The sequence below is a fragment of the Petaurus breviceps genome, unplaced genomic scaffold (assembly GCF_028583685.1).
Source record: "Petaurus breviceps papuanus isolate PSGF00001 unplaced genomic scaffold, PetGlider_PUasm1.0 90397, whole genome shotgun sequence".
Taxonomy (NCBI): Eukaryota; Metazoa; Chordata; class Mammalia; order Diprotodontia; family Petauridae; genus Petaurus; species Petaurus breviceps.
The window spans coordinates 1,342,244-1,362,297 of NW_027187239.1; the positions used below are offsets into that span (position 1 = coordinate 1,342,244).

General features: G+C 51.4%; 2 protein-coding genes across 2 annotated transcripts; one reads left to right on the plus strand and one right to left on the minus strand.

Annotated features, from left to right (window-relative positions):
• Positions 1–4,452: 4,452 nt before the first annotated feature.
• PTGDR2 (prostaglandin D2 receptor 2) lies at positions 4,453–11,818 on the plus strand. The gene is made up of 3 exons (XM_069108565.1): positions 4,453–4,625; positions 4,792–4,893; positions 9,943–11,818. The coding sequence occupies exons 1-3, from the start codon at positions 4,593–4,595 to the stop codon at positions 11,122–11,124; spliced, it is 1,317 nt and encodes a 438-aa protein (XP_068964666.1). The 5' UTR covers positions 4,453–4,592; the 3' UTR covers positions 11,125–11,818.
• CCDC86 (coiled-coil domain containing 86) lies at positions 11,449–17,437 on the minus strand. The gene is made up of 5 exons (XM_069108567.1): positions 16,675–17,437; positions 14,966–15,095; positions 12,593–12,667; positions 12,230–12,345; positions 11,449–11,895 (listed from the first exon to the last, which is right to left on the minus strand). The coding sequence occupies exons 1-5, from the start codon at positions 17,319–17,321 to the stop codon at positions 11,889–11,891; spliced, it is 975 nt and encodes a 324-aa protein (XP_068964668.1). The 5' UTR covers positions 17,322–17,437; the 3' UTR covers positions 11,449–11,888.
• Positions 17,438–20,054: the final 2,617 nt, after the last annotated feature.

Consider the following 20,054-nt stretch of genomic DNA (forward strand, 5'->3'; position numbering starts at 1 on the left):
CTATCTATCTATCTATCTATCTATCTATCTATCTATCTATCTATCTATCTATCTATCTATCTATCTATCTATCTCATCCTCAGTGCAGATTCCCTATTACATGCCAGAAAGGTGTTTCCTCCTTCTGAAATCCATCCTTCCAAGAGGCTAAGCTAACTGGTATCTGGGGGATATTATCAATGAAAACTCTCCCTCAGGTAGTGCCAAGGGGGTGGCTCCACTCTTGTCAGTTCATTGTGGGGCCACTTTCACTGGCTGAGTCTTAATCAGTTGTCTTTCTTCCTTTCCCTAAGGTATCAGGTCCTTCTTCTAGTTCTAGATGCATTCAAACATCCCCCCAAAAAAGGTTCACTGTCCTGGAAGCTTGGGAGGACCCCTCTGGTCATCCTACTACAGAAATACTAGAGAGAGCATTTGAATTCTCCTTCCCTTTCCCTGAAGTAGAAGGCTTCCTTCTATATTATCAGACAAAACAAGCCAATGATGGATCATGACTGGTTCTATTCCTGTGGGCCTCAGCTCCCTGCCGAGGGGTGGAAGGTATACTTCATCTTCAGGCTTTTGAAGTCATGACTGCACCTCTGGCTGCCTGGAAGTCTCCAAGGCTGTCCTGTTACTGCTGGGTTTTGATAATGGGACACATCTTTGTCCCAGGAAGGGACCAAAAAAATGACTAATAAAACTCTCTCTGTGAGTCAAAGTGTGCGATGTAAAATGTAACGGCATTTAAGGAGCTTCAAGACTTTCGGTTTCTTCAAAAATGAAAACTGATGTGATGTTAATGCCAAGAACACTATGTCTATGAAAAGTAGCACAAGAAAAAGAAGAATGCCCAGTGCTCTAACCATTAAGACCAACTGCTTTCCCAGTGTCCTTTCCATCTCTGAAACTTATGCCCGAGGTTCAGTTGTTGCCTTCACATTCGGCGTTGTAGGTTCCTCCTAAGTCCTGCTATTCTACGCTCTAAGGCACCGTCCAAAGCGTCAGGATGTTCTGTGGCTTGGTGTTTTCAGGACGTGAGCAGGGGCTAGTAGGTCATGCTCATCATTTTCACTGTTGACTCCCCACCATTCTCTCATCCCTATCCACCTCAGCTCTACCCTCTAACATGTGAGACTCGGCTCTGGGACAGAGGATTACAAACGAAACCAAGTGTTTTCTCTCGCTGTCTCTCATGCCTGGAGTGCTCTCCCTCTGTTCCAATAACTTACCTCCCGGCTTCCTTAAGTCCCAACTAAAATTTCACTTTCTTCAGAAAACCTTTCTTAATTCTGTGCCTTTGTACATATCTTGCTTTTTGCCTATTTATTTGCATGTTGTCTCTAGAATTAGATTGTAAGCTCCTTGAGGGCAGGCATTATCTTTTGCCTGTTTTTGTATCCCCAGCACTTAGCACAGTGCCTGGCACACAACAGGCACTTGATAAATGTTTATTGATTGATATTTTGGGTTATCAACTATTTAAAGAAAAAATAAAAACAAATTCAAATATCGGGTTAAGAACACCTATGACCTAAAGCTGTTCTTTATCTTCACTTGACTTCCAGGTTTTCTGCTGCTCACTGCAATCCCAGCCCATTATCCCTGCTCTGGCCTCGGTTACCTCCCTTCCCGATATTGCTCCTATAGTAAAACAACTCAACTAGACAATATTCTCAATTCTGGAATTCCGCATCCCTTTTCCTGTAGTGCTACCCAAGACTTGCCAAACCTGAATTGTCCCTACCACCTTATTCACATATTGCTGAATGGTGCTGAGGAAGGCAGACAACTATGAGGACTGGGTTCATTTCAGATTTATGTGATCTGTGGTAAACTGGGCCCTCCCTTTTGCCTGGCAATCTTTTTATTCTTCTCTAATTGACTCTAGTGCATATGCTTCAGAATCTGTTCCAAATCTTCTCTTTTTTCCCCAACCTCCTACATCACCACTTCCCCACTTTTGCATAGGACCTCCCCTCCCTCCCATTCCTAACCTTCAATCTCAAGCTATCTTTTGGCTCCTTGGGCAGCACCAGGCCTGGAGTGGGGAAGACTCATCATCCTTAGTCTAATCTGGCTTCAGACACTTACTAGCTATGTGACCCTGGACAAGGCACTTTACCCTCTTTGCCTCGGTTTCCTCATCTGTCAAATGAGTTGGAGAAGGAAATGGCAAAGTCCTTCAGTATCTCTGCCAAGAAAACCCCAAAATAGGCTCACAAAGAGTCTGAAATGACTGAACAACAGATTGGCTCCTTTCCTGTTGCCTATAAACATTCCCATTCCTCTCCCCAATTCTTTGAAGAAAAAAATTATAATGACCTATCGAATCCTGAGTAAATGTGACCATTTCCTACACAAAGGTCAGAAAATGGGGATCTGGCGTGAAACAACGACTCTAAGAGCAGCTAAATTTGTCATTTTCTTTTCTTTGTGTCTTTCTCTGAGCCCCACTTAGGGCTCATTCTGTGCATCTTGTAAATGGTTCATTGATGTGCTTTCTCCTTTTTGGGGGATTCTCACTAGCCCTACTCTCCTACTTTTAATTTGTATAGGATCTCCCCTCCCTCCCATTCCTAATCTTCAATCTCAAACTATCTTTTGGCTCCTTGGGCAGCTAGGCGGCACAACTCCCTACTCTCTCACTCTGTCCCTTCCCCCAAATAAAAGCTCTCCCTTTTAATAAAAATTGGGGAAGACAAATGCTTATTTTAGCGGTAGTGTCTGGAAATGCATGTTTCATTCTGTAATCCAGTCCATGCCCCTGCTCCTCCCCAACCCCTCTCTGGGTGGCAGGCATACTTTCTCATGAGTCTTCATTGGTTGTTGCATTCATCAGTCTCCCCCTCTTTCTAAACAAACCCTTTCCCTGGGTCCTACCAGCTCCGCGGGGTCTCTGCTCTCTCATTCACAGCCAGATGCCTAGAAAAAAAAAAATCAGGCTTTGTCTCCTTCCTCTACTCACATTCATTTCTCATCACCTTATAATCTCATCTCTGACCTCACAACTCAAACTTGCTTTCCAGGATCATACAGATCTTACAGCTACTACCTCTGGGGACTTTTGCTCAGTCCTCATTCTGCTTGACTTTGCTCAAGACAAATCAACAAGCATTTATTAAAGGTTTACTCTATGCTAAACACTGTACTAAGCCCTGGGGATACAGACAGACAAAAGACAGAACCCGATCTCAAGGATCTTACAGTCTAATGGGGAAATGGAACGAAGACATGTTGTACAGAGGATCTGATCCTTGGCGCCGCATCTCCTCCCTTTCACTATTTCCTTTTCCTAGCTCATCATCCTTGTATTTTAAGGCTCTCTTCTCTCTATGCCCCTCCCCTTTGGCAATCACATTAATGGCCAAGCATTCCATTCTAAACCCTATGACAATGACTCCTGACTTTATATACCCAGTCCTAATCTCTCTCAGAAATTCTAGCCCCACGTCCTCGATCTGTTAAACATAGCTAACTGGATGTCCCATAGGCAGCTCAAGGTCACCATGTCCACAGTGGAACTCATCATTTTTCCCATCTTAGTCCACCACCTTCTCCAAATTTCTCTATTTGTGTGGAGGTCAGCACCATGCTTTTAGTTACCCAGGCTCACAACCCCAGACTCTCCCTCACTTGCAGGTGCGGGGGATAAGGCAGCTGGGTGGCACAAGGGGTAGAACACCAGACTTGGGGTACTCGCTTCCCATCTGGGAAAACCTCCACTTTTACAAAGAGGGGAATTGAAGGACAGGGAGGAAAAACTGTGACATGGATTCAAAGGGAGCAACCCGTACCTGGGGACTTCCAGCACATAGTCAATCTCTGCCTCTCATCCTGTTCTGAGTGAGCTCCTATGAGGCAAATGGCATGGTAGCAGAGAGGGGCAGAGAGAGTGTCTACATGTCCCTAGTCCTGTGGGCCAGATCTTTCTCTTCCTCCCTCCTCTAGCCCGTCTCTGTGTCTCTGCCTCCATCCCTGAGTCTCTATCTCCATGTTTCTCTCTCTATCTCATGTTCCTTTCTCTTTCTCTGACACAAGCTCTCCCCCTCAGTACTTTCTTTCACTAGCACACTTACACATGCCTTTCATGTATTCTCTCCCCTTCCCCCCACCCGCCTTTCACACATTAGCTGTGTGAACTTGGACAGCTTATTATAATACATTATTCTAGTTTATCACAACCTTTCTGAAGCTGTCCCACAAACCTTCCTATATACGCAGCTTCTTCTCCCCATCCCCCACCCTCCCCTCAACTCTTTCACACTTCAATTTTTTAAATTGATCTTTTGCTTTCATATCATCTTCATTTCCATATGTTTCCCTCCTTTACAACCTCAGTTTCCCTTTTGGCAAAGACTAAGCAGTTCAGGAAAACTAGAACATGAGCTGAATCAAAGTATTTTTTTACACCCATAGTCCCGCCCTGCATCTTCCCATCTCTTTGGGGGACAGTACAGTTACACAGTGTTATTGTTACTGTTGCTGTTCCCATTCACATCGTTGTCATCATTGCATTTTCCTAGTTCCTGCACACTCTCACAGCACTTGTGTCTCACGCACAGACACACTTAACACTTCTCTCCCGCTGCCAGATTTCTAAAAAGCAGTCTATGAAGGGAGGGGTTGAGGGCTCGCTGGGCAGGGTAAGTTAGAGGCAGGCGGGCTGACTAGCCTCAGTTATCTCCCATCTACACGGAGATAAGGACGCCCCGAGAGAAACCTGACAAAATCAACTCCCTTTAGTAATTTCCTCCTCCCCCAGCCTAACTTCTTTTCCTTGCCACCAACCTCACCTCTGTTCTTGTCCAGCTCCAAGACTCCACAGCTGCGTGCAGCCTCCTGACGGGAGCCGGTAGCCTGGGATCAGGGGACCCCCTCCACGTCCACCTCTCCCTTCCACCGGAGACCCAGGTAAGAGGGGCAAGAAACTCAGCAAGCTGGGGGGAGGCCAGGTATCAGGTCGGGTTGGCTGTGCTGCCCCTTCCTCGATGGAGGCTGGAATGCTAAGTAGTGTGTGTCTGGCAGAGAAAGATCATAGCCTTAGTAGAGACAACCGCATCATTGCTCCCAGGGAGGCGATGAGAGCCGGACTGGCCGACTGCACGGGGAAACTGGTCCCGAATCCTCCCCGAAAGGAACTCTTCAGGTTGGATGGGCACAGCGAAAGCGCTCTGGGGGAGGGAGGCTAGGCAGGGGCCAGAGTGGGGTAGGCACATTAATTTTCCCTCCTGCTTTCCTCCTCTGAAATGAGGCGACTGGACTAGATGACCGACAAGGTCCCTTCCAACCCTAAATCTAAGATCCTTTCCCCTCCCCCCACCTGAGCCTCAGTTTCCTCACCTGTAAAGTGAGGGGGTTGGACCTGAAGGCCCATCATGTTCCTTCTACCCCTTCAGCTTTCCTAAAACCAAAACTGTCTTCGTTTTTCTTCGAAGTTATCAGCGGAGGATCAGGTCATATACAAAATGCCTGGGAAGAGCTCATGCTATAATCAAATGAATTGTACAACAGTCAGTGTGATCCATTTACTGCCATGGACTATCATAGTGAAAATAACCGCCAGCTTTCCCATAGCACTTTCAAGTCTGAAAAGCAATTGACAGATGTCTCATTTGATCTTCGGGACAACCCTGGGAGGCAGTGGCTATTGTAATTCCCATTTTACAGATGAGGAAACTGAGTCAGACAGAGGTTCAATGACTTGCCCAGGGTCACACAGTTAGTGTCTGAGGTAGGATTTGAACTCAGGTTTTCCTGACTCTAGGTCCACAGACTAGGTAAACCACCTAACCTCCTAATTTATCATTTATATTTAATATAATTAATATATTTAATTAGTTTTATATAATTATTTTACATAATTATATATAATATTTTATATAATCATATATAATTATAATTATTTTATATAATTATATATAGTATAATTATTAACATATAATAATGAAAATAAATTATATTTTATAATTTATATATGCTAATATATAATTTATAATCTCCTAATTTATAATCAGTCAAAAGGTAAACAGCTAATAATAATGTGAGTGGTTTTAATTAGTGTTTTAGGAACCAAATCCAATTTTTAGTCCTCTTCTTCTCTTGGATTTCTAGTGTCTATAAAGGTACCAGTGTCAAGACAGTTTTTAAAAAAATTATTATTTTATTCCTGGGGAGGGAAGGAAAAAAAAGAAAAAAATTTACATGATACATGATTTAAAAAGGAATATCTGGGCAGCTAGCTGGCACAGTGGATAAAGCAGGTGCCCTGCAATTAGGAGGACCTGAGTTCAAATCCAGCCCCAGACACTTGCTACTTACTATCTGTGTGACCCTGGGCAAATCACTTACCCCAGAGTACCTTGCCAAAAAAAAGGAATAGCAAGCTGTACACAATAGATTTGTAGTTTCAAGTGTGATAATCTTTTAAAAAATTCTACTATATTATGGAAATGCTTGTTTTGTTTTATAAATGAAAAATAAAATAAAATAAACCAGACAATAACTTACATATGCATATCCACAATCTCAACTTCCCCTTCACCATGAGTATTCTGATCTCCATTTTACAGATGAGGAAACTGAGGCTCAAAGTAACCTCGGAGGTCCCCCAAGCTCTGTTTATGATCCTATGTCTAAAAATGATACCATAGGGTTCGAAGGGTATTTAGAAGGCATCTAGGTCTGATTTTACAGGGAGTGCTAAAGTGATTAATTTTAAGAGCTGGGCTTCCATCCGTACTTCACCTCCAATTTCTTTGTTCTCCTCCTGACTTGCACTAGGCTGGAACACATCTTACTTACTGTAGATGCCCTTAGCCCTGGCTTCAGAGAGGGTCCCTTATTGCCTAGGATGTCTCTGGGGTATACTCATTTGGAGGTGATGCCAGGGTCTGAGTTCGGACTCTCTGGGGAGGATTATAGGCTATGGGCTAGATCAGAGCTGGGTGGGACTTTTGGTGCTGGAGGCACCATCTCTTGGCATGACTCCTCAGCTGTGTTTGGCTGAAGAGGTGGGGGATGGCGGGTCTGCAAGAACTCCTCTGGATCTGGGAGCTGCTGTGACATCTTGTCCATGGTTTATCTGAAGCCGGCTCACAGGCCAGGCTGTTTTAAGCTGTTTTCCCAAATCTACCTTCCTCAGTCTCTCTCAGCCTTTAGCCAAGGCTGGGAACAGATCTAGGAGGCTCGTAGAATTAGAGCTGAGATACATCTTAGAGGTCAGCTGGTCTGATCTTATTTTACAGAGGGGTAACCTGAAGCTCTGAGAAGGTGAGATGACCCAGCCAGAATCATATAGGTAAAGGTTGGCCTCAGGATGGGTATACTGGATCTGCCATTGGGAAGAGCCAAGTTCAAATGGCGACACAGACACTTCCATGCTATGTGACCCTGGGAAGTCCCTTCATCTTCCTGAGCCTGTCTTTCCCCATCTGTAAAATGGGGCTGAGTAACCCTGACCTTGTTGGCCACAAGGTTGTGTTGTGAGGACCAGTCAGCCTGAGAGTTTAAGTGAGAGCTGAGAGTCTTAGTTCAGGCATTTGGCAGACCCCATGACACACCAACTGCGTGTGGTTTGTCTCTTGTTTGGGGGATGGGACACCATTCCTACTCTGTGCCTTTCCACTTCTCCACTCCCCTTCCCCCCTCAGCTTTGCCACTTCCTGGGTGATTCTGGGTGAGTCAGCACCTTCTCCTGTCTTGGTTTCCTCATCTGTAAAATGAGGGGGTTGGACTACATGGTCTCTAAGGCTCCTTCCAGTTGAAGAACTTTGATTCTCCAATGTTTCTGTGCCTACCTGAATTCTAAGCATCCCTTAAGACTCAGCTCAGAGCCTTCAACACCTCTCCCTCCCCAATCCCCCCCCCCCAATCTAGAGTTAAGTGGCACTGGAATCTGGAAGAGCTGAGTTCAAATCCTGCCTCAGACACATACTAGCTGTGGGACCCTGGTCCCTCTGTTTCAGGTTCCTCAGCTATAAAGTGGGGTCAATGTTAACACCTAGCTTCTGTTCCTTACCCCCTCATAGTGTTAGTGCATTCTGCTATCACACACTCTTGTATCTTGTTCATGACTGTTTTCTGGCAGCATCTCCCCAGCTGGAAGTCCCTCCACTGTAGGGGCTGCCCTGCTCGAGAACTTCATAGGGTCCAGCTCAGGACTGAGGACGTGCATGACCCAACTCCATATTTGAGGAAGCAGAGGGTTTCCTCAGGTGGTGGCCCACGGCTTGGTCCAAGTCTCTGGGGCAGTGGTTAGCCCTTGGCCCTGCAATCTCAGGAACTGGAGGAATCTGTTTCTGCTGTCCTTATCAGTGGGTAACAAAATCCAGGGCTGCCCAAACCTGGCCCACTTCCTTCTCTGATGGGGCAACAATCTCCCTATCTGGGCTTCAGCCCTTTTCCTTCTGCTATTGTTCCTATCTGGCTTCCTCTTGGCATATCAGATGGGGGTGGCTGGTGCTGCCAGTCTCAGCCTTCACTGGTTCTGCAAAGTTCCTAGTAGGGACCAACCACTGGAGAGGACCATCTGGTCAGGGTGAGGGGTACCTGGGAGAGTCAGGTCAAGCCCCGGAGCCCTTAGCTGTAGGATGACAGAGCTCCCTGCTCTTACCATCCATCCCATCACCCACTGCTGCTCTGCAAAGGCACGGCTGACTTGGTAATGGCTCTCTTTGGGGAGCACAGGTCGGAAACAGGATTGCCCCCCTCCCCCCAGCTGAAGGGGCAGGGCATAGACCTGGCTTTCTAGGGGTCTAGCAGGGGAAGAGACATAAGGATGATGGCTTGAGGAAGCATGGCTAAGGGAGTTTCGTTTTGACGCTGGGGGTGATGGGAACACATTTGTGAACAAGAGGTAAGTAGGCAGGGTAGAGATAGGAGAGAAAGGGAAGGAGCAGCTCTTAAGGGAAGGTGAACTCTTAGAGTGCAGGTTTATCTGTGGATATATGCGGGGGAAGGGTCTGTCCAATTTTTTTTTTTTAAAGCAATCGGGGTTAAGTAACTTGCTCAAGGTTACATGGCCAGGTGTTTCTGGGTGTGTGCTGAGTGTCTGAGCCCGGGATTCGATCTCTAGGTCATCCTGACACTGGAGCCGGTGCTCTTACTCGCTGTGCTACCTTAATTACTTTTTAAAAAACGTTTCTATAACTGCATCTTGATATGACTGGCTTCTTTTGTGACCCTATGTATTTTATTTTATGCATTTAACATTATTTGGAAAAGAGGTCCATGGGTCTCATCAGACTGCCCAAAGGGGACCAAGATGCACATAAAACTTTAGAGCTTTTATCTTAGTGGATGGGGAGGGAAAGTCTTTGGAGACCAAGGTTAGCTGTTCTCTGAAAACAGTATCGCAGGTTTTGTGCTTTTGCACAAGCTGTGCCACATGCCTGGAGTGCCTTCCCTCCTCCTCTCAGAATGCTCAGCCCCAGGACCACCTGCTACTCAGGGAAGCCTGACTCCCCCTCAGGGGCAGATGCACTCTCCATCAGAAACAGCACAAAGACTTTTCACAGATTCCGCATTTACTCTTCTGAGTAGGTTGGGAGAGCAGGGGGAATTGACCTGGAGGTTAAGGTGAGGACAAACAGGGGAGGATGAGACCTACTCCAAGGGGAACATGGGGACACCTGGGCTTTGTGGGGACAAAGAATGGGGAGGGGTACAAAGATGGCGGCCAGTGCACAATGCAGTGTGCCCTGGCCCTCAAGCTGGGGTCTCCTCCGTGGCCAGAGGCAATGGAGTGAAGGCTCCTTGCAGTTCTCACATGCATTCCAGGCTTATAGGTCTTGGGGAATCCTGGCTGCATTTCTTGATTTCAGAATAACATTAATAAAATAGTAACAAAGACAGAAAGCCAAGGCTGCAGTAGTAATCAGCAGTGGGATTAGCGCAGAGCAGGTTAAGGGCAGAGGGGAGGGCACATCGGCCCTACAGCTCAGCACGGCCTTTCCCATGCAGGACCCCAAGATGTTGTCCAACACCACCCTGTGCCCCATCTTGGAGTACATGAGTAACATCACGGGCCATGCCAATTCCCACAGGCGCTACATTGACTACGCCTCCGTGACCCTGCACGGGCTGGTCTCTCTGATGGGCTTGCTGGAGAACGCCGTCATCCTCTTTGTGATCAGCTGCCGCATGCGCCAGACAGTGGTCACCACCTGGGTGCTGCACCTGGCCCTGTCTGACCTGCTGGCCACAGCCAGCCTGCCCTTCTTCACCTACTTTTTGGCCGTGGGCCACTCGTGGGAGCTAGGCACCACCTTCTGCAAGCTGCACTCGTCTATCTTCTTCCTGAACATGTTTGCCAGCGCCTTCCTGCTCAGTGCCATCAGCCTGGATCGCTGTCTGCAGGTGGTGAAGCCCATCTGGGCCCAGAACCACCGCACAGTGGCTGCAGCCCAGAAGGTCTGCCTGGTTCTCTGGGGCCTGGCCCTGCTCAACACCATCCCCTACTTCCTATTCCGCGACACCATCACACGGAAGGACAAGCGGATTATGTGTTACTACAACCTCCTGCTCCATAGCCCTGGGACAGACAGGGACGACACCTGTGGTCGCCGCCAAATGGCCCTGGCGGTCAGCAAGTTCTTGTTGGCCTTCGCCATGCCCCTGGCCATCATTGGTGCCTGCTACTTGGCCGTGAGCCTGCAGGTGCGCCACCGGTGCCGCCACCACCCCAGCCGCTTTGTCCGCCTGGTGATGGCGGTCATCGCTGCATTTGTGCTCTGCTGGCTGCCCTACCACATCTTCAGTCTGCTGGAGGTGCAGGCCCACTATGACCCCAGTCTGCGCCCACTGGTGCTGCTGGCCCTGCCCTTTGTAACCAGCCTGGCCTTCATCAACAGCGTGGTCAATCCCTTCCTCTATGTGCTGACCTGCCCTGATGTGCTACAGAGGCTGCGCCACTCCCTGCGCTGTGTGCTCGAGAGCGTGCTGGTGGAGGACGCTGAATTTGGTGGTGGCACCAGCCGCCGGCGCCGTAGCTCCCAGGGGGCCTCCTTGTCCAGATCCTCCTCCACTTCCAGCTCCAAGGGCTTCCGAGGCCACTGGCTCGACTGGGTGGGGGCCAAGATGGCCAGACAGCCAGGGAAGGCCCCAGTCCCAGCTGAGCTGCAGGAAGAGGTTTCCTTGAAATGAAACCGCAGGCTGGGACTCTGGGTACCTCCTCCAAATATGACATCTCCCCATTCTACTGGACTAAGCACTGCCCATTCCCCATCTCTTGTAACACACAAACCCCTCTGGGAATAGTCATTCATTAAGCCACACATTTAGATATGGAGGAGGCCTTGGAGATCAGCCAAATCCAAACCCATTGCTTTAGATAACTGAGACCAACCCCATTTTAAAGATGGGGAAACAGATCCAGAGATGAATAAGCTTGCTAAAGGGCAGTAGGTTAGTAAAGAGAGGCAGGATGTGAAGTTCTGTCTTCTGATTCTAAATCACTTCACCAAATCATTAAAACTTGAAAGGGAATGAATTTATTGGATTAATTTCCCCAGTAACAGGCACATCCTCAGGTTATAGGGCCACCCAAAACAGAGATCATACCCTCAGTGGCCCACAGGGACAGCTCCTGTGCTCCTACACCATCCCACCCCCCAAAGGATCTTCCCAATTGACCACCAAGGGCCCCTTCCCTCCCATCCACATCCTCTCCAATGTTATCTCAAGTTGGGGGCAGAAGGAATCCTGATTTGTTGTTTCTCCCTGGGTCTTGAGTCTTGAAGGCAAAGGTGTAAAAAATGTAGTGGGGTCTCCCTGCAGCTCCTACCTCCTGGGCCTGGCTTCCCAACACCAGGGTGGGGCATTGTATAGGGCACAGATACTTATGGCTGGCAGCCAGATGCCCTCTGGACCTGGACACAAACTCAGCCAGCAGCCCATTCCTGCCTCCCTTAAGACCTGTGACAGATAATAAAAATGGCATGTGTCCCTTGACCTTGTGTCCATGTTGTGAAAGGGTAGCTGGGAGGAGACAACATTTACTGCTCAAAAAAAGAGACAAAGAAAGACTGCTCCGTTCCCTTGGTGCAGCCACCAGCCCACCCACCAGCCCTTCTGTCCAGATCTCAGGGCTCCAAGGGGCGAGGCCCATCTCCAAATTCGCTATAGTACCCAAGGTCTGAGCCTGGGCTTCCTGCAGTGCTGTCCTTGGGAATGACGTCCTGGAAGTGCCAGTGGCCAGAGGGCTTGGGCTAGAAGCTGAGGGACAGCCAGGTCTCCTGCACCTACTCACTCTTTGGCCACTGGCCTCTGTGGGGGCTGCTTCTGCAGAAGTGCCAAGGTGTCCCGCTTCTCGATGCGCCGAAGCTGCTTTTTCTTGGCCCGCTTGATCTTGGTGGGGTTCCGGATCTGGTGGAGAGCAAGAGAGGGGGAAAAGTCCCTGAGAACCTTCTGGCCCCCCGCTTCTCCTCCTTACCCCATGACTCCAGACATGCACACACAGGTTCCCACTGTTTGGAGTCAAACCTTCCCTAGTGCCCAATATCCTGAGACAGCAGCCTGAACAACTCTGCCTTCGCCTGCCACTGGGCACACAGCCTGAGGCTGCCCACCATCCCAAGCGCTGGGACGGGGTCAGGGCCTCTGCTGCACTCACCACTTGGACGATCTCTGCCTTCCGCTCATTCTCCAGGCGCCTCTTCAGGTTCTCTGCTCGCCGCCTTTTCTTCTCCTGGAGGGAACAGCAAGGGGACAGACGCTATGGAGCCCAGCAAGGATGGGGGAGGGAATCTGGGCAGGTCCAGTAGTAGCACTGCCCCTCTCTGCTCATCTGGGAGAGGTGGCGGTTTGCATAAGCCTGAGCTCCTCTTTACCAGCCCTGACCTTCCCTGTTCTAAGGCCCCTCCCAGCCCTGACCTTCCCTGTTCTAAGGCCCCTCCCAGTCCTGACATTCCTTGTTCTAAGGGCCCTCCCAGCCTTGACCTTCCCTGTTCTAAGGCCACTCCCAGTCCTGACATTCTTTGTTCTAAGGGCCCTCCCAGCCTTGACCTTCTCTGTTCTAAGGCCCCTCCCAGCCCTGACATTCTATATTCTAAGGCCCCTCCCAGCCCTGACCTTCCCTGTTCTAAGGCCCCTCCCAGTCCTGACATTCTTTGTTCTAAGGGCCCTTCCCAGCCCTGACCTTCCCTGTTCTAAGGCCCCTCCCAGTCCTGACACTCCATATTCTGGGGCCTCTCCCAGCATTGACAATCTAGACTTATACATGGATTCCGTAAAGAGCCTGAATGAACCTCAAATCATCTAATCCAAAACTTCCCTCTCATTTTATTCAGAACACAGAAGTTCAGCAGTGACTTGCCCAAGGTCACAGTGCTGATACTTGACAAAGGCTGGATTTGAATGAGCAGCTTACTGTAGAGCAGGGGTGGACACCACCTAACTCGGCCATAACCTATGGACGGCTGGCACATGGGGTGGCAGATCATTTATGTGTCAGAGTGAGAATGCTGGGGCAGGTCCCAGCCTCCTCATCTGTACCACGGGGAATGACAATAACAGGACCTACTTCCCAAGGTTGCTGTGAGGACTGAGTCACAGGAGAATTGTAGAATGCTTTGCAAATCTTCCAAATACTACATAACGTCACTGTGACTACATTCCCATCTCTGGCACCATGCTCACACCTCACTCCCGGGGCCTGGGCACTGGCACTAGCTGGGGTTTTGGCAATCAGAGGTGGCTCCCTAGAGGAGATGCAGCAGTACCAGGTCAGGGCAAGGTGGGGGGAGGGGAGTGCGGGCAGGGGCTAGCAGCCTGGGAGGACGAGGGGCACCTAGCCAGGGCGTGGTGAGGCCCCGTGGCCTCTCCAGGCACAGCTCAGAGGGAATCCTAGAACATCTGAGACAAGGGGCCCAGATGGGGGCCACTGTGGCTATAGCCCACTGCCTCCTGGGCTGGGATGCAAGGGAGCAGTCGGCGGTCCTGAGGCCAAAGATCTCCATGTTTTAGGAGAGGAGGCTCTGGGAAGGTGGGGAGGGGTCTCAGCCAGGCCCCTACTGGTGACAATTCCCAGCCTTAGGCCCAGTCTGACAGCTGGATAAACAAAGGGGACTTGGAGGGGGAGCTTGGCCATCCAGCACCCATATTTATGTCCCTTGCAGATGGACCTTCCAGCCCACCTGAAGCCCCCCAGGGACACAGTGGCAGCTGACTCCAGGGCTGGGTACCTCGAAACCTCCTTGTTAACATCCAAGCAAACCTCACCATGATGTACTTGCAGAAGGGCAGAAACAGAGCTAGGGTCTCCAGAGCATTTATCTTGACCCCTTTTTAAGGATGAGGAGACTGAGGCACAGAGAGGCAGTGTGGTACAGGAGAAAGGGCACTGACTAGACCTGGGTTCAAATCTTACCGCAAACACCTACTAACTGTGGGGACACCACCCTGAGCCTCAGTTTCCCCCTCTGCAAAATGGGGGAATCAGAATCCATGGCCTCCCAGGTCCTGCCAAGCTCTCAATCCACCATTCTAAGCCTAGAGTCTGCATTCTGTCTGAGGCACGTACTGGCTGTGTGATTTTGGTCAAATCACTTGTCTGTCGGGCTCCTGGAATCAGCTGCCCAACATGGGCCAGCCGTGGTGTGACCGCGGCTTCTTCACTGAGCTCGGCCCCGCCCCTCCGCACTGCCCCTTGAGGCTCCCTGCCAGCAGCTGCCACCTCCTGCCGGGCCCCTCTGCCAAGCTGCACTAGTGGCTGCTCCTGTGCAGACGCCTGGTTTTTGTTCATGGTGCCTAGGCCTGGAACACTCCACCATCTCATCCCTCCTCCTCCAGGACGCTGACCCTGATGGCCACCTGTCCAGAGCCCAGCCAGTATTTGGGACCCTGCCCTGGCCCGCCCTGCTCACCTCCTCCACCTAGATTTTAAGTTCCCGGGGCAGGAGCCTCGTCTCAGCTCATCCTGGCTCTCCTCGTATCTCCTGCCCCCAGCAGGGCCCCCATCAGCCCACCTTCCCAGCCCAGGCCTCACCTCTTTGCGTCTCTGCTTCTCCTCCTCCAGGTGTCGGGCAAAGTCCTTGGCCAGCTTCCTCTCCTGCCGCTCCTTCATCTTGCGCTCCCAGGACGTGCGAAGCGGCTTGTCCTGGACCATCTGGGAAAACCTGGATGTGGGGGGAGGGTGAGAGCTCTGTAGGAGGCCCCCAAGCACCCACCCTGTGACAAGGCTGCACATGCACAGCCCTCTGGGAGTACCCAGTGCTGGGGGGACCCTCTAGGAGCTTACACTCGGGCTGGGCTGGGGCTAGAGGTCTATGCCAAACACACCAAAGCAGCCAAAAGGCCACTTCTGATGGGGAAGAAACATGCATTTACAGGGCACCTACTATGTGCCTATTTACACCAATGCTCTCATTTGTTCCTCTCGACAGCTGAGAGGCGGGTACTACTGTCATCCCCTTTCTATAGTTGTGGAAGCCGAGGCAAAGGAGATGAAGTGACTTGTCCAAGGTCACACAGACAGTAAGAGGGCCTGAGGCTGTGTCCAAAGCCAGGTCTTCCGGCTCTAGCGGAGTGGCCCTAGCTGCCTTTCACCAGGGCGATGGGGTTGGGGCACCTCCTACCTGACCTTTGACTCTACCAAGTTGGAAGGCCCTTTGAGTTCATCTCACCCAACCAGGGATGGAGAGCTCACTACCTCAGGAGAAGCCCCCTTCACTAGGAGGCAGTTCTACCCATTAGGAGGCCTTCCCTAGAACTGAGCCAAAACCTGCCCTCCACTCAAGTTCTCTCCTCTGCCCGTTAGGGCAGCCCCTCTCTCACAGGACAGGCCAAAGAACTGGGGCAGAGGAGGAGGGTGCTGTTCGCCCTTGCCTAGGCTCCTGAATGTGGGCAGCCCTGCTGCCCTGTTCCACACTTAGGAACTGTGTGACCTTCCCCATCCTGAGCCTGTTTGCTCACCTGACCCCAAAGGGGTTCAGCTCCCTTAGGTTCCAACGTCCCTTTCAGCTCTAAATCCTCTAATTCATCGGACGTGGGGTGCACACAAAATATGAAGTGAGGGGCAGCGAGGCCTTGTGGGTGGCAAGTGGGCCACAGAATTAGGGAGACCTGGGTTTGTGTGCCACCCTGACCCATCCTGGCTGTCAGAGTCCCAAGCCTCTCAGAGCCCAGCAACGGGCAGACTAGGTGAAGGTGCAGATGTGTGTCAGCTGCCAGAGTCTATGCAGGGATGAATGAAATCCCAGGTCTGGACCAAGATAAGACTGGAAAGGCTCTGGGCCAGGTGCTGGGGACAGAGACAAAGAGGAATGGGGCAGCAAGCGGTCAGTGGCCAGAGTTCTGGGCCTGGCCTCCGACTCCAGCTGGGTGACCCAGATCTCTTGGCCTCATCTGTAAAATGGGGATGACAAGAACAGCAGCCCTTTCCCGGGGGGCTGGCAGCGCTTGGCCCCTTTGCCATGCTCCGTCCTCTCTCCCTCCCCGACTGCTCAGATACAGCCCGTGGGGCACGTTCAGACCAGAGGAGCCTCAGGGGCCAGCTCAGGCAGGTCCCCCCTGCTCCTGGACCCAGGCACACTTCTGGACCCCCGTTGTTATTAGGGATGGCCCCAGCCTTTGCTTGTTTCTCCCGCTGACCGTGCGCCCCAGGCGGCCCGGGATATGCTGGGGGAGGGCACGGGAGCCTCAGTATCCCCTTCCCGCGGACCTCGGACCCGGAGGGCGGCTGCCCCTCGCCCTCACCGTTTCTTGTTGCGATCCTTCCACACTCGGCCAGACTTGGGCTTCCCTTTGGGAATCACCGCGGCCTCCTTGGGCGTGGGCTTGGGCTTCTTGGGGGCCGGGCTGGGGGCGGCCCCCCGCTTCTTGGTCTCTGAAGCGCCATCCTGGGGCAGCACTCCCGACTTGGGGGTCACTGGCTCGGGCTGGCCCGAGGGGCCCTCTCTGACAGGCTGCGGCTGTCCTCCCTCGTGTCTCGGGCTTTGGGGGGACGCCGAGCTGGCTTCTGGGGGGGATGTGCAGCCCCGAGCCCCGTGCCCCTTCGGAGACCCCACGCAGGGCTCCCTGGGGCTTTGCGAGGGGCCCAGGCCGGGCTGCCTCTCGCCTCCAGCGTCCCCCGCCGGCCGACTCTGGGGTCCCTTGGGGGATCCCGGCTCAGGCTCTGAATGATTCAGAGGGGACCCTGGGCCCTGTCTCCTCGGGGACGCCAGGCCAGCCTCCGGGCCCGCTCCTGCCACCACTTCCGGCACCGGCTCTAACGCAGCTTCGGCGTTAGGACCCAGGAGGCCGCGCCGGGCCTTGAGGGCCCTCCGGGACGGGCTGGCGGGGATGGCGGGGCTCTCAGCCTCCAACCCCCCCAGGCGCCGGCTTCTCCTTCGAGGCGTCTCCATCCCGTCGCGCGAACAGCCTACCAAGTGCCCACCAGAAGCGGACCCACGTGGAGCTCCCGGGGGTTCCGGCTGTCGGCGCTCCCGGTGACGTCACAAAACAGCGACCAGCCAATGAGGGGCCGGGACGCGTGTTATCGGGTAGGCCATATTGGTGAGGGGCAGAACCCCAGAGCCCTCACTTTGCAGGAGCATGCGCCTTGCAGTCACTGCCTGAGTAGCTCATTTGCGCTTGCGTCGCTTGCTCTGAGGCGACTTTCCTCGACCCGTATAGTGGTGGGCCTGTCAGCCCCCGAAAGGGCGGAGTTTCTCCGCCTGTGGAACGGTGCTTAGAGATCATCCGGGCCGAAGGCCTCATTTTCAGGGGAAGCCGAAGCCCTGAGAGGCACAGGGCCGTGCCCGCGGTCACACAGCCGGTCAGCCAACACGCGTTGTTCGAGTGCCGGCTGTGTGCTAGATAATGCGGACTAGACTCCGCGGATGCCAAGAAAGCGGCCCTGCCCCGGGGGGCTCACATTCTGTCCGGCCGTGGGGACCCGGCTTACCTAAATAAAAGCACGTGCCCAGGAAAGCCCTGCGGGGCGGGGCGCGCTGGGGGGCAATCCGCGGGAGGAGGGCATTGCGGGCACGGCGCGGGCCAGTGCGAAGCCCCGGAGGTGGGAAGTAGGGCACCGCGCGAGATGAACAGATTGGGGGAGAGGGGGGAGGCGCAGAAAGGCCCCCGCACCCCCGCCCCGCCGACCACCCCCACTATTTCTTACTCGCATCCTTCCGGCTGCAGAAGAAGCCTCCCTCAGTAAGGAATGCAGGGAAGGAGCTTGCCAAGGCCCCCACATAGCCCGCTCACACGCCCTGCCTGTGGCGCCCCGCACAGAAGGGGCAGCAGGTGTCCGCAGCTTCTCTCCAGCCCGCGCTTGGTCATCAGCATTCACAGCGATGACCGCGAGAGCATCGGTGGGAGTATTTTCAGAGGCACTCCTGGTTTGCTTCTATGGCTTCTTCCCTTGTTGGGGGGCTGGCATTTCTCTTTCTGTGGTGATGACTTTTATTTTTAATTTTTTTTTCACTTTTGTTATGCTGAACTTGATAAACACAACAAACTTGGACATGACCATAAACACAGAAAACCAGGAAGAAATAATTGTGCATTGCGATTATGTATAGTTTGTGCATTGCTTGAATGGTTGGTGGCCGTCCTTGAAGAGGACCAGAGTGGCGTCACCATGCTGGAGCCAAGGTTCCGTGACTGATTAGATCACTGTAAGCTTGGAAGGCCCGACCACAGGTCAGGCACAGGTAGTGCATGTGAAGGATGGGAGTGGAGATGTCTCCAAGCATGTGCCTCTTCATGTTTCTTTTGAGCTACTGCAATTCTGCTTCAGTCATAGACCACAGAGCCTTTGATGCAGGCAGGCCAGGCTGCATGGTCCTGTGCCATCCATTGGCTTCCATGCAGCGGACTCCAGAGTTCTTCACAGAGACCTTGTAGCGTTTCTTCTGATGTCCATGCCTTGTATGAGTTCTTCATAAAATAGCTTTTTAGGCAAATGTACTTCTGGCATTTGAACAACATGGCCAGCCCATTGAAGATGCGCTCTCTGCAGTAGACTTTGAGTGTCTGGCGGTTCAACTTGAGAAAGACCTGGTGCCAGGTAGACTCTTGCCAGGTAAACAGCAGACTCTTTCTAAGACAATTCAGATAGAACCGATTCAGTTTCCTGGCATGGCACCGGTAGACTGTCCAGGTATCAAAGGCATACAACAATGAGGTCAGTGCAACAACTCTGTAGACCTTCAGTTTGGTAGGCAGCCTAACACCTCTTCCCTCCTACACTTTCCCTCAGAACCTCCCAAACACTAAGCTAGCTCTGGCAATGCAGGCATCAGCTTCATTTCTAGATGGACATCCCTGGAAAGTATACGGCCAAGGTAAGTGAACTTAGCCACGGTATTCAGTATTTTTCCATATGCTGTAACTGATGGCTCCATGTATGGGGCTGGCTGGTGGAGAGCCTGTGATTTCTTGGTGTTGTTAGGCCAAAATTAACACAAACAGCAGTTTTATATGTATATGCACACACACATATTCATACACACATACATTTTTAAAAGTATATAATAAATTCACCACTTTTGTTTTAAAGCTGTCCTACTCAGTTTCTGTACTGCCTTCTCTACTGTACTTTTTAAAAATAATCCTTCAATGACTGTCTTTTCTTTTGCCTTTTTTTCCAGCATCATTATTACTACCCATCCTTCCTCTGATGATGGCATTGAATTCTTAAGTTTGTCAGTTAGTTTTCTTTACAATGTTGTAGTCACTGTATAAATTGTTCTCCTGGTTCTGCATCAGTTCATTCAAATCTTCCCAGGTTTCTCTGAATCCAACTCTTCATATCTTAGGGTACAATAATGTACCAATACATTCATATCCTATAGTTTGCTCAGCCACTCCCTAACTGATGTGGAGATGCCACATTCCCCATCTGGAAATTCCAAAAGGTGCTCCTTAGCAGTATTTCTATGCCCCTGGTCCTTTTTATTCTTTCCTTGACCTTTTAGGGGTATTTGCCTAATAGTGTCAGAGGGCATACTCAGCCCCAGGCCCTTAATCTTGGAGTCCCTTGCAGGGCTTAAAACCTCTGTTTTCCTTGTGGTTAAGAGTAGGTCAGTTTGGCTAGAATGTAGAGTCTGTGAAGGGAAGAAAATATGTAATAATAGCTCTGGAAAGATAGG

Coding starts and splice junctions, on each gene's coding strand:
- PTGDR2 (XM_069108565.1), top strand. CDS start 4,593: ATGAAGGGAGGGGTTGAGGGCTCGCTGGGCAGG. Junction 4,626..4,791: donor TTGAGGGCTCGCTGGGCAGG/GTAAGTTAGAGG, acceptor GTTCTTGTCCAG/CTCCAAGACTCCACAGCTGC. Junction 4,894..9,942: donor CCCTTCCACCGGAGACCCAG/GTAAGAGGGGCA, acceptor TTTCCCATGCAG/GACCCCAAGATGTTGTCCAA.
- CCDC86 (XM_069108567.1), bottom strand. CDS start 17,321: ATGGAGACGCCTCGAAGGAGAAGCCGGCGCCTGGGGGGGTTGGAGGCT. Junction 12,668..14,965: donor AGAAGCAGAGACGCAAAGAG/GTGAGGCCTGGG, acceptor TGTTCCCTCCAG/GAGAAGAAAAGGCGGCGAGC. Junction 12,346..12,592: donor AGGCAGAGATCGTCCAAGTG/GTGAGTGCAGCA, acceptor GCTCTCCACCAG/ATCCGGAACCCCACCAAGAT.